Source organism: Papio anubis, chromosome 6 (assembly GCF_008728515.1).
Source record: "Papio anubis isolate 15944 chromosome 6, Panubis1.0, whole genome shotgun sequence".
Classification (NCBI taxonomy): Eukaryota; Metazoa; Chordata; class Mammalia; order Primates; family Cercopithecidae; genus Papio; species Papio anubis.
The window spans coordinates 42029542-42052310 of NC_044981.1; the positions used below are offsets into that span (position 1 = coordinate 42029542).

At 47.7% G+C, this 22769-nt stretch overlaps 2 protein-coding genes across 9 annotated transcripts in view; one reads left to right on the forward strand and one right to left on the reverse strand.

Annotated features, from left to right (window-relative positions):
- POLH (DNA polymerase eta) overlaps positions 1–21195 on the forward strand; it is a 49635-nt gene extending 28440 nt beyond the window's left edge. For 3 of the 4 annotated variants that reach the window (XM_003897648.4, XM_009205248.3, XM_031667096.1), the window contains 2 exons: positions 3610–3779; positions 6742–7917. In XM_003897648.4, coding sequence (XP_003897697.1) covers positions 3610–3779; positions 6742–7636 — 1065 coding nt within the window. In that variant the 3' untranslated portion in view covers positions 7637–7917. Of the gene's footprint in view, positions 1–3609; positions 3780–6741; positions 7918–20370 lie in introns of those variants that run through there. The other variant, XM_021937322.2, reaches the window with a different exon arrangement.
- GTPBP2 (GTP binding protein 2) lies at positions 1620–22229 on the reverse strand. Of its 5 annotated transcripts, none has more exons than XM_009205244.3 (12): positions 21930–22229; positions 19943–19969; positions 19250–19434; positions 18780–18888; positions 18387–18584; positions 17912–18086; positions 17534–17753; positions 16954–17089; positions 16762–16820; positions 15647–15818; positions 15017–15181; positions 1620–2711 (listed from the first exon to the last, which is right to left on the reverse strand). In XM_009205244.3, exons 1-12 carry the CDS (start codon positions 22113–22115, stop codon positions 2703–2705), a joined length of 1641 nt encoding a protein of 546 aa, XP_009203508.1. In that variant the 5' UTR covers positions 22116–22229; the 3' UTR covers positions 1620–2702. The 5 variants fall into 5 exon arrangements, with proteins under 5 accessions (XP_009203508.1, XP_003897696.1, XP_009203510.1 ...); XM_003897647.3 differs by lacking the exon at positions 1620–2711 and adding an exon at positions 13505–14804; XM_009205246.2 differs by lacking the exons at positions 1620–2711; positions 18387–18584 and adding an exon at positions 13514–14804.
- Between the last annotated feature and the right edge of the window lie 540 nt (positions 22230–22769).

Here is a 22769-nt window from a genome sequence, read left to right on the forward strand (position 1 = left end):
ATTACCGGTCACTCCCCATTTGTCTCCCAGCTACCCCCCAGCCCTAGGCAACCACTACATTGCTTACTGTTCTGGACATTTCATATAAATGTGGTCTTTTGTGACTGGCTTGAAGTCTTTCACTTAACATGTTTTCAAGGTTGAGCCGTATTGTAGTGTGTATCAGTACTTACTCTTTTTTTTTTTTTTTTTTTTTGAGACAGAGTCTTGCTCTGTCACCGGGCAGGAGTGCAGTGGTGCAGTCTTGGCTCACTGTAACCTCTGCCTCTCAAGTTCAAGTGACTCTGCTGCCTTAGCCTCCCAAGTAGCTGGGACTATTGGCACACGCCACCATGCCCAGCTAATTTTTGTGTTTTTAGTAGAGACAGGGTTTCACCATGTTGGCCAGGGTGGTCTTGATCTCTTGACCTTGTGATCCTCCTGCCTCGGCCTCCCAAAGTGCTGGGATTACAGGCGTGAGCCACCACGCCTGGCCAGGACTGACACCTTTTTATGGCTGAATAATATTCTATTGTATTAATATGTACCATATTTTGCTTATCTGCTTATTAGTGAATGGACATTTGAGTTATTTCCACTTTTGGCTATTATGAATAATGTTAATATGAATATTCATCTACAAGTTTTTGTGTAGATATCTGTTTTCTTCTCAGCATATACCTTGGAGTACAATTTCTGGGTCATATGGTAACTCTATGTTTAGCATTTTAAGGAATCGCCAGACTGTTTTCCACAGTGGCTACACCATTTCACATCCCTACCATCAATATAAGAGGGTTCCAATTTTTCCACATCCTTGTTACTGACTTTAAATTTTAGCCATTCTAGTGGGTGTGAAATGGTATCTCATTATGGTTTGACTTATATTCTCTGATAATCTTTTCATGTGCTTGTTGGACATTTGTATATCTTTGGGAAATGTTTGTTGAAATCCTCTTCCTGGGCCGGGAGTGGTGGCTCAAACTTTCGGAGGCTGAGGCAAGTCACCTGAGGTCAGGATTTCAAGGCTAGCATGGCCAACATGGTGAAACCCTGTCTCTACTAAAAATACAAAAATTAGCTGGGCGTGGTGGTGGGCATCTGTAATCTCCCAGCTATGCAGGAGGCTGAGGCAGGAGAATCGCTTGAACCAGGTGGAGGTTGCAGTGAGCCGAGATGGCGCCATTGCACTACAGCCTGGGCGACAAGAGCAAAGCTCTGTCTCAAAAAAAAAGAAAAGAAAAGGAAAAGAAAAAAAAAAAATCCTCTTCCCTCTTTTAAATTGAGTTGTCTCTTTATTATTGAGTTTTAACATGTCCCTTGTCAGATATGTGATTTGCAAATATTTTCTCCCATTCTATGGGTTTTCTTCTCACTTTCCTAATGGTATTGTTTGATGCATACTCTTCTTTTGAAATGTCTTGGAGTTCTACAAGTCAACTGTACATGTCAAGAATAGTCCAAAACTGCTTGTTTGCTTTTTAGCTGGAATTGGTGGTAAATGTTTGTTCCTTTGGTAGGCATCATAAAGAGGGATTTGATCTAGTTGCATTATCGCCCTGTTCAGCTTTTGCCCACTAGGTGGCACTTGTTTCTCATCTCTCTATAAGCCCCTGGGGCCTTTCTTTCCACTTTTTTTCCCTAAGAGACAGGGTCTTGGCTGTCATCCATGCTGGGGCACAGTAACACAACCTTAGCTCACTGCAGCCTTGTAGCCTCAACCTCCTGGGCTCAAGTAATCCTCCTGCCTTAGCCTCCTACAGTGCTGAGAGTACAGGCATGAGCCACTGTGCCTAGCCTTTTCTTCCCACTTTGTATCCAGAGGGGATCCCTGAAAATCTGTCTTTAAGCTTCAAAGGACTTTATGCCAAAAATAATTCAGGACATAGCACATCCTATCACTTCACTGTTTAAAACATTCCAGTGGTTTCCCTTCACACTTAAGGCATATTAAGGAATTTTTAAAAGTAATTCTATAAAGCCAAATATAATCTAATTTCTTGCTACTTCTCTGACCCCATCTTTTATCTTCCCCTCACTTATTCTAGTCTCCACTTCATTGGCCTCCTTCCCTTTATCTAACACACTAAGCTCTTACTTCAGCACTTCCCGTTTCTTTGCCCTGGAGACTGTTCATATATTCTTAATACTTGCTTCCTTGCTTTATTCAAATCTCTGCTCATGTTTTACCTTCTCCAGGAGGTCCTCCCTAGTTACCTTGTCACAGCAGCAGCCTCCATCACTCTCTGCTTTATTCTGTTTTTCTTCATAGCACTCATCTCTGTGGTCATTTGTTACATGTCCATTTTTTATTATCTATAGTTCCTACTACAACATAGGATCCATGAGGACCTGGACTTTATTTTGTTCTCTCCTGTATCTCTAGGCACTGTCTAGGCATGCAGTTATAGTTGAATAATTTTAGTCAACAAGGACTCCTTTGTAATTGCCAATTTGTATTCCCTCAAGATATATAAATCTGTACAGATGTATTTTTTATCCAAAAAGTAGTTCCTGCTCTTAGCTTGTTTTCCTTAGGAGTACTTCTTCTCACTAGCATCTTTTGATAGGGGTCCCTTATGTAGAATTTTCACCTTGTATTTCTGCCTCTTGACCATTATGTCTCAGTTTGCTGAGATTACAGTATTCAGATGCTTCAGACTTCATTGAAAAGTGAGTCATGATCTTGCTCTCCCAAGGCAGGCTCACTACATGGTATCTTCTCAGATAAGCTGTAAAAAGGTATTGGTAGAAACTTCTGGAATTAGTGGTGAATGTCTGTTTACCATAAGAGCCCCAGGGCAGGAAAAAAGATACGACTTGAAGGCTAGTTCGACTTTGCTTTCAATTACTTACCTGAAACCTTCCTTCAGTCACAAAACAGTATCTAGTATTGTTTATATTTGTTATAATTGTCCTGCTTAGACACCATGAAAAACATTCAGGTGAGTCCCATTTTCATTTGTTCTGTCCTGTTCCCATCATCTGTCAAAATATCCCAGATACTCCGATGTTCCATAATCCAAATTATGTCTTCTTCAGTTACTTTTTACACCCAGAAATAGCATAAACATTTTTTTGTGGAACCATATAATCAGATTTCTATTCAGAAAATGCATTCTGTTACATATAGATTCTTTTTTTTTTTTTTTTTTTTTTTTTGAGTCTTGCTCTGTCGTCCAGGCTGGAGTGCAATGGCGCCATCTTGGCTCACTGCAACCTCAGCCTCCCAGGTTCAAGCAATTCTCCTGTCTCAGCCTCCCGAGTAGCTGGGATTACAGGCGCCTGCCACCACGACTGGCTAGTTTTTTGTATTTTTCAGTAGAGATGGGGTTTCGCCATGTTGGCCAGGCTAGACTCGAACTCCTGACTTCAGGTGATCCACCCGCCTCAGCCTCCCAAGGTGCTGGGATTACAGGCAGGAGCCACCATGCCTGGCCTCTTTCTCTTTTTTATATTTTATCTTTACTCTTTGCAGAACTCAGTTTACCTTTATTCTTGACTTTGAAACTACTGTTTCCAAACCATTGTCACCCTGGTTCTTTTAATTTCCTCTCCTGCAGTTCAGTACCTAGAATTCAGATACTCCTCATAACTTTATTTCTGGTCTCCATCCCTTCCCACCCACAGAATGACAGGGTAGCCACCCAGCTGGCTGTGAGCATTCGTGTACAAGGAGACAAACGCCTCAGCAGCCTGCGCCGCTGCTGTGCCCTTACCCGCTATGATGCTCACAAGATGAGCCATGATGCATTTACTGTCATCAAGAACTGTAATACTTCTGGAATCCAGACAGAATGGTGAGTACTTTTCTAGCTCATCTTCTCCGAAGAGACTTATGCCCTGTCTTTGCTTTAAAAGTAGTAGGCATCTGAACTCTTCCATCTGGGATAGACTCTGACTCAGACTACCAGTACCTGTTACTCTGGGAGAAAATACAGTACCAACCTCAGAAACAAGATAGCTCAGCACAGATCCTTTGCCTACAGCTGATACATTCCAGTTCCCAGGAGAAGGTTAGACCCTTACCCTGTATTGGCTTGGTCAGGGAAATGATCAGTTGCACTTGGAGAACAGGGCTCAAATTTCAAGGATACATTTGGGAACTTCAAACTACTTGATTGTTCTATCTTAAAAGCATCTTTCTTGATTATAAAGGTGACCTGTGTTCACTGATAATCTCTATCTGACATCCCAACTCAGTTAGAAGCTCCACTGCTATTATACCGAATGTCATATTCATTAGTAAACTTCACTTCTGTTGGTCATGAAATATAAGCCTCTTTTTGGAGCATCTTCATTTTCTGTCCAGATATTAATGATTTTCAGGATTGGAATCCTTTAATTACATATTTAATAAAGCCCTTACTTTTTTTAAAGTATTCCAAATTCACAATAGAAATATAATTATGAGAGAAAGATAAGTCGGTTGCTCACAGATGTATATTGGAGATTATACAAAATAAAATCAAAGTTTAATCACTTAAGTTATTACTTACCTAAATATATTGGCAGTACAATTATATGTACAGACCTATAATATGGTGGAGTCTCTTAGTCTTTGTTCATAGGGCCAGGCACAGTGGCTCACGCCTGTAATCCCAGCACTTTCAGAGGCCGAGGCAGGCAGATCACCTGAGGTCAGGAGTTCAGGACCAGCCCGGCCAACATGGTGAAACCCTGTCTCTACTAAAAATACAAAAATTAGCCAGGCATGGTGGCGGGTGCCTGTAATCCCAGCTACTTGGGAGGCTGAGGCAGAAGAATTGCTTGAACCCGGGAGGTGGAGGTTGCAGTGAGCCCAGATCATGCCATTGCACTCCAGCCTGGGCAACAAGAGCGAAACTCCATCTCCAACAACAACAACAAAAATAAATAAATACATAAAGTCTTTGTTCTTAGCATAATTTACTTAATACTTCCTGATATATTTATTTTCAAATACTGAAGTTTTACAAAACCAAATAACAACCATGGTACTAATGTACACATGAAACCTTATCTGAGGCCGGGCGCGGTGGCTCACGCCTGTAATCCCAGCACTTTGGGAGGCCGAGACGGGCGGATCACGAAGTCAGGAGATCGAGACCATCCTGGCTAACATGGTGAAACCCCGTCTCTACTAAAAAATACAAAAAACTAGCCGGGCGAGGTGGCGGGCGCCTATAGTCCCAGCTACTCGGGAGGCTGAGGCAGGAGAATGGCGTGAACCCGGGAGGCGGAGCTTGCAGTGAGCTGAGATCCGGCCACTGCACTCCAGCCTGGGTGACAGAGCGGGACTCCGTCTCAAAAAAAAAAAAAAAAAAAAAAAAAGAAACCTTATCTGAAAAGTTATAAATTGACAAACTACCACGAATACTACTCACCAACCGTGTGAAACTCCGTGATGCACAGGGAAGCATAAAAATTATCTGATTATAAGACTGTCCCAAAGCATGACACCTGAGGATAGTGGGATACTTTTTTTTTTTTTTTGAGACAGACTCTCGCCCTTGTCACCCAGGCTGGAGTGCAGTGGTGCGATCTCGGCTCACTGCAATCTCTGCCTCCTGGGTTCAAACAATTATCCTGCCTCAGTCTTCTGAGTAGCTGGGATTACAGATGCCCGCCACCACACCTAGCTAAGTTTTGTACTTTTAGTAGAGACAGGGTTTCTCCATGTTGGCCAGGCTGGTCTCAAACTCCTGACCTCAGGTGATCCACCCACCTCAGACTCCCAAAGTGCCGGGATTACAGGCGTAAGCCACTGCGCCCAGCCGATACTTTAGTAACTTTAAAATGACATTTACCTTTTACCTCATTGAAGGACTAATCTGTACATAAAAGCATGTTTCATCTTCTGAAATTCAGCTCATGTGAAAATTTGAGTGATTAGACACAATAAGGAACTTTATGACAAAAATTTGTTGTTTTTTTTTTTTTGAGAGGGAGTCTGGCTCTGTCGCCTAGGCTGGAGTGCAGTGGCGTGATCTTCGCTCACTGCAACCTCCGCCTCCTAGGTTCAAGCAATTCTTCTGCCCCAGCCTCCCAAGTAGCTGGGATTACAGGCGCGTGCCACCACACCCAGCTAATTTTTGTATTTTAGTAGAGATGGAGTTTCACCATGTTGGCCAGGCTGGTCTCGTACTCCTGACCTCATGACCTACCCGCCTTGGCCTCCCAAAGTGCTGGAATTACAGGCGTGAGCCACCACGCCCAGCTATGACAAGATTTCTTAAAATGTTTCTGAAATTGGGACTAGTAACGAAAAGCAGTTGTGGAATTTCATTCTCTAGAAATTCCAGAGTGGTAAGTCAGTCAGGGTTAGGTAGTGCCCTGTTTAAAAACGGCATAATGGCTAAGAGGATTTTTTCAAGTCTTTCTAGTCTAAATATTCTAAAGCTTTTTGTTATCCTGAATAAAATTTCTTGCCCCAATCCTGAATTACAGCAGCTTTCCAGCGGTACCTTATAAAAAACAATAATTTCTGGCTGTCGGGAGGTGAGTGGTTACTAAATGAGTGGTTCTTGAGACATAACATCAGCATCACCTAGGAAATTAAATTCTCTGTCATCCCAGGTCTGTTAATCTCTGATACACATTAACGTTTGAGAACCACTGCAGTTAAGAACAATTTCTGTGGCAGAACCAGAATCCTAGTCATCTATGGATTAAATCTGTCCTATGGTGAAGTAAAAGAGATACAATTCATGGACTTAGCAATAGGTCACTATTTTAATATTCTAAATTGCTAATCATCTTATTTCTTTACTTTCTGTATAGGTCTCCTCCTCTCACAATGCTTTTCCTCTGTGCTACAAAATTTTCTGCCTCTGCCCCTTCATCTTGCACAGACATCACCAGCTTCTTGAGCAGTGACCCAAGTTCTCTGCTAAAGGTGCCAGTTACCAGCTTAGAAGCTAAGACCGAGGGAAGTGGCCCAGTGGTGACAGCCACTAAGAAAGCAACCACGTCTCTGGAATCATTCTTCCAAAAAGCTGCAGAAAGGCAGAAAGTTAAAGAAGCTTCACTTTCATCTCTTACTGCTCCCACTCAGGCTCCCACTATCAATTCGCCGTCCAAGCCCTCATTACCTTTTCAAACCAGTCAAACTACAGGAACTGAGCCCTTCTTTAAGCAGAAAAGTTTGCTTCTAAAGCAGAAACAGCTTAGTAATTCTTCAGTTTCTTTCCCCCCACAAAATCCATGGTCCAACTGTATAGCATTACCAAACTCTTTACCAACAGAGTATCCAGGCTATGTCCCTGTTTGTGAAGGGGTATTGAAGCTAGAATCCTCTAAAGCAACTCCTGCAGAGATGGATTTGGCACACAACAGCCAAAGCATGCATGCTTCTTCAGCTTCCAAATCTGCGCTGGAGGTGACTCAGAAAGCAACCCCAACTCCAAGTATTCTAGCTGCTGAGGACCAAGTGCCCTGTGAGAAGTGTGGCTCCCTGGTACCAGTATGGGATATGCCTGAACACATGGACTATCATTTTGCATTGGAGTTGCAGAAATCCTTCTTGCAGCCCCACTCTTCAAACCCCCAGGTTGTTTCTGCCGTATCTCATCAAGGCAAAAGAAATCCCAAGAGCCCTTTGGCCTGCACTAATAAACGCCCCAGGCCTGAGGGCATGCAAACATTGGAATCATTTTTTAAGCCATTAACACATTAGTGCTGCCCTCAGGCTTGCTTTTAGGATTTAATATTTTTTATCTCTACAGATCTTTAATATTTTATCTTTACAGATTTCCCTGAGAAGGGGAATTATGAAATTTTTAATACAAAAAATAATCCATTTAGGTGGCGAGTTACAGTCCCATCTCTTCACAGGCGTGGATTCTAATCCCACTGCTGATAGAGATGTAAAAATTCATCCTACCATTGAGTTTTTAATCTTTAGCATTTAGGGAGGCAGTGTCATATAGTAAAGTGTGGGCCTTGGAGTCTAAGAGACCTGGTTGCAAACTTAGCTCTGCTTATTACAATGAGGGCCTTGAACAAGTCATTTTCTTCACTTTCTCATCTGTAAAATGGAGATAATACCTTACAGATTATGGCAGATTAATAACAATGTATTCAAATTATATAACTTGGCCAGGTACAATGGCTCATGCCTGTAATCCCAACACTTTGTGTGGCCAAGGCAGATGGATCACCTGAGGTCAGGAGTTCAAGACCAGCCTGGCCAACATGGCAAAACTCTGTCTCTACTAAAAATAGAAAAATTAGCCAGGCATGTTCTGGGCACCTGTAATTCCAGCTACTCAGAGGCTGAGGCAGGAGAATTGCTTTAACCCTGGAGGCAGAGGTTGCAGTGAGCTGAGATCATGCTACTGCGCTCCAACCTGGGCAACAGCGCAAGACTTCATCTCAAAAAATAAAAAATAAAAAATACAGGCTCATGCCTGTAATGCCAGCACTTTGGGAGCCTGAGGCAGGGAGATCACAAGATCAGGAGTTTGAGACCAGCCTGACCAACATGGTAAAACCCCATCTCTACTAAAATTGCAAAAAAAATTAGCCGGGCATGGTGGTGCACACCTGTAATCCCAGCTACTCAGGAGGCTGAGGCAGGACAATCGCTTGAACCTGGGAGGCGGAGGTTGGAGTGAACTGAGATTGCGCCACCGACCACACTCCAGCCTGGGCAACAGAGTGAGACTCCGCCTCAAACAAAAACAAGAACAGGCCGGGCGCGGTGGCTCACGCCTGTAATCCCAGCACTTTGGGAGGCCGAGGCGGGCGGATCACAAGGTCAGGAGATCGAGACCACGGTGAAACCCCGTCTCTACTAAAAATACAAAAAATTAGCCGGGCGCGGTTGTGGGCGCCTGTAGTCCCAGCTACTCGGGAGGCTGAGGCAGGAGAATGGCGTGAACCCGGGAGGCGGAGCTTGCAGTGAGCCGAGATCGCGCCACTGCACTCCAGCCTGGGCGACAGAGCGAGACTCTGTCTCAAAAAAAAAAAAAAAAAACAAGAACAAACATAAAGTTGCCACAGAAAAGGGACCAAGTTTTAAAAAGGGTTATAAATGTAATGAGACTTGCATAGTTAAAAAGGGATTTTTTTTTTTTTTTTTTTTTGAGACGGAGTCTCCCTCTGTCGTCAGGCTGGAATGCAGTGGTGCGATCTCAGCTCACCGCAACCTCCGCCTCCTGGGTTCAAGCAATTTTCCTGCCTCAGCCTCCCAAGTAGCTGGGACTATAGGTGCATGCTACCATGCTCAGCTAATTTTTGTATTTTTAATAGAGATGAGGTTTCACCATGTTAGCCAGGATGGTCTTGATTGCTTGACCTCATGATCCGCCTGCCTTGGCCTCCCAAAGTTGCTGGGATTACAAATGTTAGCCACAGATCCGGGCCCCCGAAAAAAAAAGGGATTTTAAGAAAAGCTCTCTAGGCTGGGTGTGGTTCCTCATGCCTATAATCCCAGCATTTAGGGAGGCTGAGGCGGGTGGATTGCAGGAGCTCAGGAGTTCGAGACCAGCCTAGGCAAGGTGGCGAAACCCCGTCTCTACTAAAAAAAAATTAGCTGGTCATGGCAGGCGCCTGTAATCCCAGCTACTCGGGAGACTGAGGCAGGAGAATCGTTTGAACCTGGAAGGTGGAGGTTGCAGTGAGTTGAGATCACGCCACTGCACTCCAGCCAGGGTGACAGAGTGAACGACTGTCTCAAAAAAACAAAAGAAAAACTTTGTAGCTCTGTGATGGGCAGTTCAGATAGTACATTGACCAGATTTACATGTTTTCAGCTGGAGAATGTGAGGTGAAGCCTTGAAACCCTAAAAGTGATACGGTAACTAGGGCAGGTCTCTCTCTACACAAAAGCGACTTAGTAAACAGTGAATTTCATACAGGTAAACCCTATTATACCCTCAGTTCTAACCATTGGCCTATCTCTTGCATTTTGTTCTAATGTAGAATTAGATTGCTACTTGACCATTTCAGGAACTCTGTTTAGATAAGTCATAATCAAATCTTGCTGGGCACGGTGGTTTATGCCTGTTATCCCAGCACTTTGGGAGACCAAGGCAGGTGGACCACGTGAAGTCAGGAGTTCAAGACCAGCCTGGCCAACATGGCGAGACCCGTATCTACTAAAAATACAAAAATTAGCCGGGTGTGGTGGCAGGTGCCTGTAATCCCAGCTACTCGGGAAGCTGAGGCAGGAGAATCACTTGAACCTGGGAGGCAGAGGTTGCAGTGAGCCAAGATTGCCACTGCATTCCAGCCTGGGTGAGAGTAACTGTCTCAAAAAAAAAAAAAAAAAAACAAAACTCTAGATCATCTCTAGAACATTGCTACTCCCAAGTATGATTTGAGGAACAGCAGCCTCAGTATCACCAGGGAACTTGCTAGAAACAGTCTCAGCCTCACCACTACTCCCACTTAATCTATTAACAAGATTTCCCAGAGTGAGGCAGGCTTGGTGGCTCATTCCTGTAATCCCAGCATTTTGGGAGGCTCAAGCGGGCAGATCACGAGGTCAAGAGATTAAGACCATCCTGGCCAACATGGTGAAACCCCGTCTCTACTAAAAATACAACTGGGCGTGCTGGTGTGCACCTGTAATCCCAGCTACTCTGGAGGCTGAGGCAGGAGAATTGCTTGAACCTGGGAGGTGGAGCTTGCAGTGAACCGAGATTGTGCCGCTGCACTCCAGCCTGTCAACAGAGCAAGACTCTGTCTCAAAAAAAACAAAAAAAATTTCCCAATGTGTATCTTAAAGTTTGAGAAATGCTGATCAAAAAGATACTAATGACCAGGTGTGTAGAGGACATTTTCTTAAGCCCTTAAGTACAAATTTAAGAGTTAAGTGCTTCAGCCATTAAGGTTACTGGCTTGTTCATCTTTCCCACTGGAGTATAAATATTTAGTTTAGGGTTTAAAATTAGTTACGTAGCTTTTTGTGCTTGTCCATGTTTATACTACTGTTTTTTTTTTTTTGAGATGGAGTCTCGCTCTGTCACCAGGCTGGAGTGCAGTAGTGCAATCTCGGCTCACTGCAACCTCTGCCTCCCGGGTTCAAGAGATTCTCCTGTCTCAGCTTCCTGAATAGCTGGGACTCCAGGCAAGCACCATCAAGCCCAGCTAATTTTTGTATTTTTAGTAGAGACAGGGTTTCACCATGTTGGTCAAGCTAGTTTCGATCTCAACCTCATGATCCACCCACCTCTGCCTCCCAAAGTGCTGGGATTACAGGCATGAGCCACCATGACCGGCCTATAGTACTGTCTTATTCTCCTTTCTTGTGTGTGAAAAGTCAGCTCTTTTGGCTTTTCCGTTATGATAGTGGAAACTTGAATTACACAGGGAACTCAACTGAAGAAGAACTGAAGTAGGTGGTGCTGGGTGAAGTGGGCCCAGAGAATGGTGTACACATCCCTCCCATACATATACCCAAACTTCTTTTTTTTTTTTTTTTTGACACGGAGTCTTGCTCTGTCGCCCAGGCTGGAGTGCAGTGGCCGGATCTCAGCTCACTGCAAGCTCCGCCTCCCGGGTTTACACCATTCTCCTGCCTCAGCCTCCCGAGTAGCTGGGACTACAGGCGCCCGCCACCTCGCCCAGCTAGTTTTTTGTATTTTTTAGTAGAGACGGGGTTTCACCGTGTTAGCCAGGATGGTCTCGATCTCCTGACCTCATGATCCGCCCGCCTCGGCCTCCCAAAGTGCTGGGATTACAGGCTTGAGCCACCGCGCCCGGCCACTTCTACTTTTTTTATGTGATGGAGTTTCCCTCTTGTCGCCCAGGCTGGAATGCAATGGCATAATCTCAGCTCACTGCAACCTCTGCCTCCCAGGTTCAAGCGATTCTCCTGCATCAGCCTCCTGAGTAGCTGGGATTACAGGCATGCATCATTACACCTGGCCAATTTTTGTATTTTTAGTAGAGATGGGGTTTCGCCATGTTGGCCAGGCTGGTTTTGAACTCTTGATCTTAAGTGATCCACCTGCCTTGGCCTCCCAAAGTGCTGGGATTATAGGTGTGAGCTACCGGGCCGGCCTCAACTTCTTTTTATCTTATTTATAAATTGGGAGGTGGGGTTCTATATTTAGTTTGAAGAGATGAAGATTTGAAAACCACTGGATCTACCAGGAATTTTTTTCTTCAAAAATATTTTCTGCTTTTATGATACTTGAATATCTAATAAAAGACAATATTTAGCCAGTCACGGCAGCTCACGCCTGTAATCCTAACACTTTGGGAGGCTGAGGTGGGTGGACTACTGGAACCCTGGAGTTCAAGACTGGCCAAAGTAACATGGCAAAACAAGTCTTTACAAAAAATACAAAGACGGTGGTTTATGCCTGTAGTCCTAGCTACTCAGGAGGCTGAGATGGGAGGATCACCTATCTGGGAGTTCGAGGCTGCAATAAGCCATGATTGTGCCACTGCACTCCAGCCTGGGTGACCATCTGAGACCCTGTCTCAAAAAAAAAAAAAAAAAAAAAAAAGACTACATTCACTGTATACATGGCCTTTTTCCCCCTAACTAGATATGTACCTTCTTAAAGGCAAGGATTCTTCATAGTGCTTTGCCCATAATAGGCGCTGATATTCATTGGATGAATGTATATAGTGAAGAATTTTAGATCTGATTACCACAATTGGGACCATAAACATGTATAAACTCCTTGGGAGTCTGCTTTATATACTTTTTATCCCCCTAAATGTTTCATTAATGTTGCAGAGAGGCTCACTGGTTTCTGGAGGTGTCTTAAAGTATTGAAATATGATTTTCTAAAATTTCCTTTATAATACAGGCAAAAGATAAGTAAACTGTAGACAAAGCTTTCATCTCTATCAGCAGCTATACAGAGGAAGTAAACAGCTTAGCCCCTAATACAGGAGGAAGTTGTTCAACTACAGGCTTCTTAGTAGCAAGTTAAACCAGTTATATTTTGTAAAACTGAGCCTGAGTGGTAGGGAAGCTATCACTTTAATACTCTAGAGGCAGAATGCCACATAGGACTTTGGGTCACATACTTCTTTTCCAGGGTCTCCTCAAAATGCAGTTTCTATTTACAGTTGACTTTGGCCCCTCTTTACCCATAAAATGTCAAAATCAAGTAGTCTGAACATGGAAACAGGAACAGGGACTAAGGTTTGGTCAAGTGGCCCTCATTGTTCCAAGAGTAATTTAGGCTACATAAACTTGGAAAGTATAGGACCAGATTACCTTTTGTCTCTAAATTCTACTCTAAGTAGCTGGCACTGTATCTCTGACAGGGCACAGAAATGGGCTCCTTACTATTCTGACCATCATCAAGTGGCCAACTCTTCAAATACACGGTAGCTATCTATTTCACGTGAAAGGCCTCAATACTCTGCTCACTTGAACTACAGAAAACAGGCCACAATACTTGGTTACAATACTGGAACTCTGAACCTATGTGAAGGAGAGAAAAAGAATGGTGAATGAGATACCAGCTGGGTTCTTTCCACATTCAGGGCTCAGCAATGTTGGGGTTTCACTTGTCTCTAATCCTGGAGAGGTATCTAGCCTTGGAAGGAAGCTGAGCCTGTAGCTAACGCATAAGCACACTGTATTCAATAAAACATTTTTATTCTGTACAATATATATGTGTATTTAAATATATATACATATGTATATATATATATATGCGCAGAGAAACCTCAGCCAACAAATCCCTGAGTCCATGGGAACCCAGGACACTAACAAAGGGAAAGGAGAGTCCATGCCTAAAGAGTAGGAAATATGGCAACATCTTTCCCTTTCCTCCTGGTTCCCTGCAACAGAGGGAAGGGAACAGTCACTACAGATTACTAAAACAAGAGGGTTTAGGTGGGGCAGGAAGGTGGGGTGAGAGTGGTAGGATGGGGAACTCAGATGCCACCAGTCTGGGAAAGTAAAACATTTGATCCAGCATGAAAGCCAACATGACCACAGAGGAAAAGGACCAGACTGATGGGCATGCAGCTGGCCTTTGGTATATGCCAAGCCTTTGCTTGGTAGCCCCACGCCTGGGCCAGCACAACAAATAGCACCTGTGGGGCCTATGAGCCGGGAGAGGGTGAGGGAGATAGGGACTGGGGAAATGGCCCCTTGAGTGAAAGGGAGATAAAGCTGAGGAAGAGGCCTCAGGCCTCAGCACAGGGTGGGAACACTACCATTCACTGTCCCTGTGCCATTTCTTCAGACTCTGAGCCGCCACCACCAGATGGCCAAGAGCAGATAACCTTTTGTCCACAGCCAGGTAGAGATGGGCAACTTACATGGCCTTGAGAAGAGGTATAGAAAAAGGAGTGCTTTTGAGGGCCACCCCGTTGTGACAATTCCTGAAGTGCAGAGACCACACCAGCAAAACATGCCCAGTCTTAGTAGTGGGGCCGAGGAATTGATGAGTGGATGTAGTCAGCTCCAGCAGACAGGCCACAGGGTTGCCAGGTTTGATGAGCCAACCAGGTGAGCACACAGCTTCTGAGCACTGCCCTGAATCCTGTCTTCTCCCTCAGGACTGCCCTTTCCTGGCCACACCAAGTTTGGCACCTCTCCAGAAAGTTGGCAGGGAGCAAGTGGCAGCACCCCTCTCTCCCTAGCCTATTAACACACAGAGCCGCCAATGGCGGGGCAGCATGGCCGGAAGTCACCTTATATATTGTAGGGACAGCAATAGAACTGTCCCTGCCTGAAGGATTCAAAAGCCCATGTTGGCCTGGGCTTCTCCTGCAGTAATGGCTTGTACATCAGTGACATGGCCGATGCCCTTGGTGACACCCTCCCGGAACAGCAGTTTGGCGCCCACCTTCAGGTACTCTGGGTGCTTCAGGAAGCGGAAACGTACCACTGCCTTCTCGCCTGTCCGCAGTTTGTCCTGCAGCAGATAAGTGGTCACTCCCCTGGCCAGTGCCTTCTGTCCCATTCTATGCCAGCTGTGGCTCTCCACCCTCCAGAGGCCTATCAGGCCGCTACCCACCCTAAGTGGGGTTTTATTCCCATTGTGGGATCAAGGAGTTCTCTGCCAGTCTGGGGCAGGCCTCCCTCTTTTCTGACCTCTGGAGAAATGGAAGGCCAGGTCCCTCTCACCTTGGCGTGGATCTTTTCCACCACTGCCGTCTGACGTACATTGCCCACGTGTACTGTCACCTGGAATCCTCGTCGGAAGGTGGTGGCATGGAACAGTAAGACTATCTCTGCCTCAAACACCGAGCAGATGGTAGGATTCATCTCCGGGCTCACCATCACCATGCCCTGGGGAGGAACAAACCCCAGGCCCAGGAAGGGCAGCTCTAACATCAGACTCTCCCTACCCAGCCATCCCACACCCTTTATAGCTCCTGAATTTCCTCTTCCTCTACACAACTCTAAACACCTCGACTTCAAAAGACAATAATCAAAACTCTCAGAGGGAATGAGTCTTTACCCACCTCCTACGTCCTCTACCCCATCTAACGCTTTGCATTTTTAGGGTCCTGGACGCTAAAAATAGTGTGCACTAAAAATAGTGTAACATAGTGATTCATATTTAGTGATCTGCACTTCATGAGTATGCTAAGCTGTTTTTATAGTCTCTGTAGCTAGACCAGAAGCTTCTTGGGTCAGAGAGTGTGTTTTCTCTGAGTTTCTCTGAAGCCCCTTAGGTAGGTGCTCATTCAGTAGCCAGTCTCCTAGGCACTTCTCTTAGTGTTCCCTCCCCAACCCATGCACCCACCTCACCTTGCGAAGCAGGGCACGGTCAAAGTCCCCAAGCGCCAATGTAGCAGCCTGACCAGCTCGCAGCACACGACAGGCAGAGCGGTTGCGCTGGATGCTGCATACTCTCAGTTCCAGGAAGCAGCCATCATCCGTGGGGCCCACCACCAGCTGGTCCCCCTCACGGCAAATCCCACTGCAGCCCAGAGGGCAGGTGGCACAGTGTCAGCCAAGGTCCCCATACCTACTTCTCTATTAGGATCACCCAGAGCATTCCTTCCCTTCTAGGGTTGAGTCCCTCAAGTGGGGAAGAAGAACCCTAAATTCTGACTTGGATGTAGGGGGGAATCACTGCCAGAGTTCAGAATCAGAAAACTAATTTCAAAAAAGGCCAGCAGTGATGGCGGACAGGGAAGCACTTGGGGGTTTAACACTGAACACCTAACCCCTGAAGGAGCAAGTTATCCCCTTGAGTTTCATTCTCTGCTTTGCAGTCTTAGGCCAGGCGCAGTGGCTCACACCTGTAATCCCAGCACTTTGGGAGGCCGAGACGGGTGGATCACTTGAGGTCAGGAGTTCAAGACCAGCCTGGCCAACGTGACGACCCCATCTCTACTAAAAATACAAAAATTAGCTGGGCATGGTGGCAGGCACCTGTAATCCCAGCTACTCGAGAGGATGAGGCAGGAGAATTGCTGGAACCCCGGAGGCAGAAGTTGCAGTGAGCTGAGATCATGCCACTGCACTCCACCCTGGGCAACAGAGCGAGACTGTCTCAAAAAAAAAAAAAAAAAAAGAAAGAAAGAAAGAAAGCAAAGAAGAGTCTTAAGTGACGTCTCTCATTTCCCTATGTGAGGTGAAATCAGTTGAATACACTCTAGTTTTTTTCCTGGAGCCCAAAACCCACACTTCTCTCTCAGGGGCCTGGAGATTCCCAATAGGCAGCAATACTGTTTCTTCCCTCCAAAGCCAACAGACTACCATTCTCCAGCTCTTCTGATAGTGAAACCCTAATCTGCAAATAAGCATGTCCTTTAAATGGGTTCTGTTCAATTCCAGGGTCTCCTCCTTTGGGCCAGAATGTCTTTGAATATATGGGTGAGGGCTGAGTAGGGAGGGTAGCAAGCAAGACAATTCACCTGGAAAGTGTCCCTCCAACAACAGTCCCCACCTCTGGTACTGTGTAGATTTCATCTACCTGAAGCCAAAGAAAACGCTATCAATGGCCTGCCAAGTAGGGCTGGTGGGTCCAAAATCTCTAAACAGACTCTGGGTTTGGTCTGAAGCAGCCCCTCCCTATTTCCCAGTCTATTAGCTGGGCAGTCACCTACCTGGAATTCCGTCAGCTGCTGCATGAGTTCCTCCTGCTCTTTGCTGTTGGTGAGTGGCGGCAGAATATTCAGAAAGACTTTGAGGAGATCCAGACTCTCTCCAGACACACTAGACAATGTGAAGATGGGGGTGACACTGTAGAGGGAAGCATAGAATGGACAGATGAAGACACTCCAAACAGGAGGCAGAGGCCAGATCCCCATACATGGAAAGGTGAGCTTTGCTCTTGGCTGGGGACCCCTCTCTCCTGTCTGCAAATGGCTCAGAAACTCTGGGCCTTCTTGTGAGCCAATTGAGCAATGTCACACAAGAAGCCCATCCCAGAGCCCAAGGGAAACAGCAAATGCCTGGTATAGCACTTCATCCCCATGGTCCCAGGCATCAGCAATGCTCCAGGTTGACTAGTAGGGAGGGTCAAGCCCTTTAGCAAGATGTCCCTCCACAATCCCAAGCTGAAACACCCACAGAACTAAGCCAGAACTGGTCTGGCCCTGGAAGAGTGGGATATCATGCTCCTGGGCCCCGGGATCTGTGGCAGCCTTCCTAGTGGATCAGGGTTTTACAGTAAGGTGGGCTTACTTGGGTGACTGAGCAAACTGCTGGGCAGCAGTGACGGCATCATCCTCGGAGGTGACTAGCATGGGGACCTTGTGGCACCCAGGCTGCTTGAGGACCCGCTCCAACTGTCGTACTGTCCTCTCCACTGTGGTCTTGGCACACAGGTCGATCTTGCTGACCACGATGAAGAAGGGCACTTTCAAGGCCAGGGCCAGCCCCAGATGTTCCCTTGTGGTGCCAGCTGCCTCAGAAGGACAGCAAGCAGCGGAAGAGAAGAGTGAGAATGCAGAAGGGAGGAGAGGGAAGAAGAGAAGCATTGGTCTGTCTCCAAGATTTGAGGCCCAGGGTAGGAGAGTCAGCACCCCCCTTCAGCCCTGTCCCTGCCCTAATGCCTCGTACCAATCCCAGTGTTGGCACTGACGAGGAGCAGGGCGCAGTCGGGGCAGTATGACGTGAGGCCAAAGATGGTGGTGTGTAGGTACTTATGGTGGCCTGCCAGGTCGATGAAGGTGATCATCTTGGAGCTGCTCTCACAGATCTCTTCTGCCGTCCGTGAGTCGCTGTAATTCACCACCTGGCCCAGGGCCCAGGGCTCTCAGTGCCCCCTGCCAGCCCTTCCAACCCCTTCAGAGTTGCCAGGACCTAAACCATTCCCTGGGTGACCCTGCCTCTTAATCCTGACCCCATTTTTTATTTAATTCAGTTGATTCCCCATTGATTTCCTAAGAGGGACAGAGCTTGTTCACAGTCCCTTCAGGGCATTCATCTATACTATTTCAAAAAGTCTCCACACTCTGCCCCCATCGTATGTCCTTTACTACTACCATCCCATCCTCAGAGTCTGGCCCCATTGGGTCCCACTGATCCCATGCACCTCTCCCTTGCTGTTAAAGCCCAGGATCTCGAAGCTGATGCTGGAGGTTCGGCCAGACTGAATCTCATGCAGGTGGCGGAAAAGGTTGAGCCGAGCCCGGCCCCGCCCATTGTCCAGCTCTCCCTGGGTCAGGACTCCAAGCAGAGTCGACTTCCCTGAGTCCACATTCCCCAGGACGGCCACACGGAGGTCTAGGAACTGTGGATGAATTGCCAGAGATAAGGACTCCAATCCCTCACCCCTCTCACTGAAGACTGGGTCAAGGGCAGTGACGTTCCCTAGAGAGCAAGTGATGAACTGGAAGCCCCCAGGATCCCAGGCCAGGAGTCAGCCTGCCACCACAGGGCCCTTCCACAGTGTGGACATGAGGGACAGGGATGGGTGTGTGCTCACCTGTTGGTTGTCAGGGACCTTTCGTACTAGCACCTCGGTGATCTTCCGGGGCATGTCGCTATCATAATCCACTTCTCGCTCTCGAAGAACGGTGATGTCTGCCCCAACCCTGTCACAGCAACGCCACAGATGCCATATCTCACCTGTCCTTCTCCTATTCCAGGCTTGCTCTGGACCTACAGACTTCCTGCACCTCCCACAGAGCTCCCAATACCTTAGCGCACTTCCTACCACCCTCCAATTTATTCTTCATTCACAATTCCCTTTAAAACAAATACACATATCTTAATTCAAGGATCTAAACAGCCTAGGTCCAGTGAGGAGGGGACCAAAACACTAACCCTCCCCACTTCAGCCCTTTGTCAAGAGAAGGAAAGTCCCACCTTTGCCCCTCAGGCCCTAGGTAACTGGGTGTGTATGGGTCTTCCCAAGTCAAGTAAAGGAGAACTGGTGGGGAAGGGAAAGCATACTTCTCTGCCATCCGGTGCAGGGTCTTGAGTGAAGCTCGCATTTCCTCCTCAGCCAGCCCCACCAGCAGCCCATTGTCCTCTACCCCAATCTGGTAGACAGCCTCACCACGTCCCTCCTGGAGTCGCCACTTCATCTGTGTAACCAGGTGCTCAAAGCGGTACTGGGATGGATTCACCAGCTTCAACTTAGGGCAAGTGGGGTATCATGAGGTGAAATCAGAGGTGTTCCTCCCAAACCTACATGGTCCCCACCTGTTCTGCTGCAAGGACCAAGACTTTCCCTTTCCACTTAAACTCATACCTGATCCCCCTCCAACAGAACAAGGTACAGAGCCCTTAACCTGAACCATATCCTTAAACTGCTATAGACTATGAAGTTGGAAGGTTCTCAGAGAAATTATCCCATGCTGGCGGATGACCTGAGGTCAAGAGTTCGAGACCAGCCTGACCAACATGGAGAAACCTCATCTCTACTAAAAATACAAAATTAGCCGGGCGTGGTGGCACATGCCTATAATCCCAGCTACTCAGGAGGCTGAGGCAGGAGAATCTGAGATTGCACCACTGCACTCCAGCCTGGGCAACAAGAGCAAAACTCCATCTCAAAAAATAGAAAGAAAGAAAAAAGAAATTATCCCACACTGGCAAAGACAACCTACCCCAGCCCCTGCTTTTCCCCAGCCTAGGACTCACTTTATATTCAATGTTTCCATCTTCAGCCTGAAAAGAAATAGTGAGCAGTTACCATACACTGTCCTAGACCCAATCCCTACTTCCCCTCAACTCCCACTGGGTCCAGGTAGCTAATTTGAGAAAGCAGGAAGCCCCACTGGCACTTGCTCAGGCAAGTGCCTGTTAAAGGTCAGTGGCAGGCAAGATGCTCTATTCAACCCCAGCATGGCCTCTATGAAGGGAAAGCCTGTAAGGACACAAGGAGTCACCCATTTAAGCCAGGCACAGAACCCTGAATCAATCCATTCTTTGATCACTGGCAGCATGTTCTTCCTAGATGCAAGATCATTCCTTCCTCCCCACCTCCAGGGCCTCAAACCCGCTTTTCCCAGAAGTCTATGTCTCCTCTGTGCCCAGGCTATTAAAACCTTTCTTTGTCACTGGTCTAGGAAACACCACTTCCTCCCTGCCTGCCCCTCTCAGCTGATGTCATCTAGAGTAAGAGGCTGCAAGAGGTTCTGGATCAGAGCCAAAGGGTGAGCTCCGCAATGGTCACTACAAGCCTGATGACCAAGATCTAGGTGAGAGAGGAGCAGAGCTCCAAAGTTGGGGCTGAGAGGAACAGAAAAACTCAGAAAATGTAATGAAGTGGACAGACTTGCTATGGCCTTCACCTCCTGCCGCCTAACCTCAGTGGAGGTGAAATCCTGAATCCACCCCACAGTATCTTCTAGTTCCAGTGGGTAGCACAGCACAGAAGCACCCTGTTACCTGAGCCTTCCTCTCCCAGGTGCAAAGGGATATGGGATTTGCCCGTTTGGCCAGTCTGCATTTTTCTATCCCTCTCTCTGGATATTTTATTTTTCCTTTTCCGTTCCGGTCATCATTCCATCCCTTCAAGGCTCTCTGGCTCCCAGGCCCTAACAAGTCTTCACTCATAATCTCCACCTCAAGGTGTGTTAAGGAGATTATTTTTTTCCCCATCAATAAAAACCTTCCAAAAACCTTTTAATCATTTTTCTGGGGATGGGTGGCTTCAAAAAATGTGGTGCAAGAATGAGAGTCTAGGGCCCAGATCAATGGTTCCCAAAGTCAGGTCCTAGGACCAGCAGCATTAGCATCACAGGGGAACTTGTAAGAAATGCAAATTCTCAGGCCCATCCTCACTAGTAAGAAAGAATCATAAATTCTAGGCTGGGCACGGTGGCTCACGCCTGCAATCCCAGCACTTTGGGGGGCCGAGGCAGGTGGATCACCTGAGGTCAGGAGTTTGAGACCAGCCTGGCCAACATGGTGAAACCCCATCTCTACTAAAAATACAAAAATTATCTGGGCGTGGCGGGCACCTGTAATCCCGGCTACTCGGGAGGCTGAGGCAGGAGAATCGCTTGAGAACCCAGGAGGCCGCGGTTGCAGTGTGCTGAGACAGCGCTACAGCACTCCAGCCTGGGCAACAGAGTGAGACTCCGTCTAAAAAAAAAAAAAAAATTGGCTGGGTGTTGGGGGCCAGCAATCCGGGAGATTCGATACATGCCAAGTTTGATAATCACTGGCTTAGGCTGTGGGTAAGGAACACACTGCTCTTTTCCCGGGTACTCCCCTTCTCCATGTGGAACAAGTTTAGAAGTGGTGGTTACTCTGTCTGCCTCTCGTCCCAGGATGCAGTCTCTCTTCCCCTATGGCGGCACACGCAGTTGGTTGGGGTGCTCTTCCTGGGATCCCCTTTCTCTACTTCTCTCCTGCGGTAATCTAGATCAGAAGGGGGAGTCCTCCCTCTCCACTCTTCCTCCCTCTCCACTCTTCCTCCCTGAGATCCTGTCACCTGAGTCCAGTCTCTGCCCTTACTCTCTGGGGTCCCGGGACCGGAAAGAGGGATTCTCCTCCCATGCCCCTCCTCCCTGGGGTCTCGACACCGGAAGGGGGGATTAATTCTCTGGGTCCCGCCTCCCTGGAGTCCTGGGCCGGAAAGAGTGGCTTCTTCCCGCCCCACCACTTCTCAAGTGCTCACCTCGGGGGGCAGGTACGGGGGATTGTTGGCTTTGCCCCCTCTGTTCCTTCCGTTCTTCTTCTTTCCCTTTGGGCCCCCGCAGCCGCTGGTGCTGCCGGCCCCCCTAGCCTTGAGGGTTCCGCCCACGGCCGGGCCCCCTCCGGGCCGGCAGCAGCCGCCGAACAGCTCCGATACCCGCGAGTCCATCCGCCGCTGCCGCCAGCCCTCCGCCCGGCCCCTCCCGCGGCCGCAGCCGCCGCCGTCGCCGTCGCCGCCGCCCTTACTGCCACTGCCGTGTCCGGCCGGCCCGAGCAGAGTGGGGTGGGGCTCTGCAAAAGCTACGCCCCCCACCTCCTTGGCCTCCAGGTCGCGTCAGAAACAGCCGCGGGGCACCACGGGATATAGAGTCCCCAGGCCTGGAAATTCGCTCAAAATGACACGCCGCCGCCCTACAACTCCCAGGAGGCATCGCGGCGCAAGTGGCCGCGGGAGTCGTCGGAGGCGTGGGGAAGGAGCGCGCCTTGGCGCGCAAAGGCCTAAGGGAGCTGTAGTCTGGATTGCAGTCCCCGCGCTGTGGTCTTTTTCTAGGGCTTGGGGGCAGTTTAGAACCTCGCAGCCTGGGTGGCGAGGACACCAGCGTCGAAGAGCTTACATCAGAATCGACCCTTGTGGGCGCTCCGGGATTTGGCCCTTTAGCGCGGATCCTAGACAACAGGTTTTGGACCTCGAGAGCCGCAGAACTGAGGCTACTGGTCCCGCCAGCCTGCTGGCTCCGCCTCTGCCTCAGTTTCTTCCCCAGTGGCCCGCGTGCCGCTGGGGTGAATCAGGGCTAACGCTAGGGCGGAGACGGATGGTGATTAG

Coding starts and splice junctions, on each gene's coding strand:
- GTPBP2 (XM_003897647.3), bottom strand. CDS start 22,115: ATGGACTCGCGGGTATCGGAGCTGTTCGGCGGCTGCTGCCGGCCCGGA. Junction 18,585..18,779: donor AGGTCCCTGACAACCAACAG/GTGAGCACACAC, acceptor ATTCATCCACAG/TTCCTAGACCTCCGTGTGGC. Junction 15,819..16,761: donor GTTGGAGGGACACTTTCCAG/GTGAATTGTCTT, acceptor TCTGGGCTGCAG/TGGGATTTGCCGTGAGGGGG.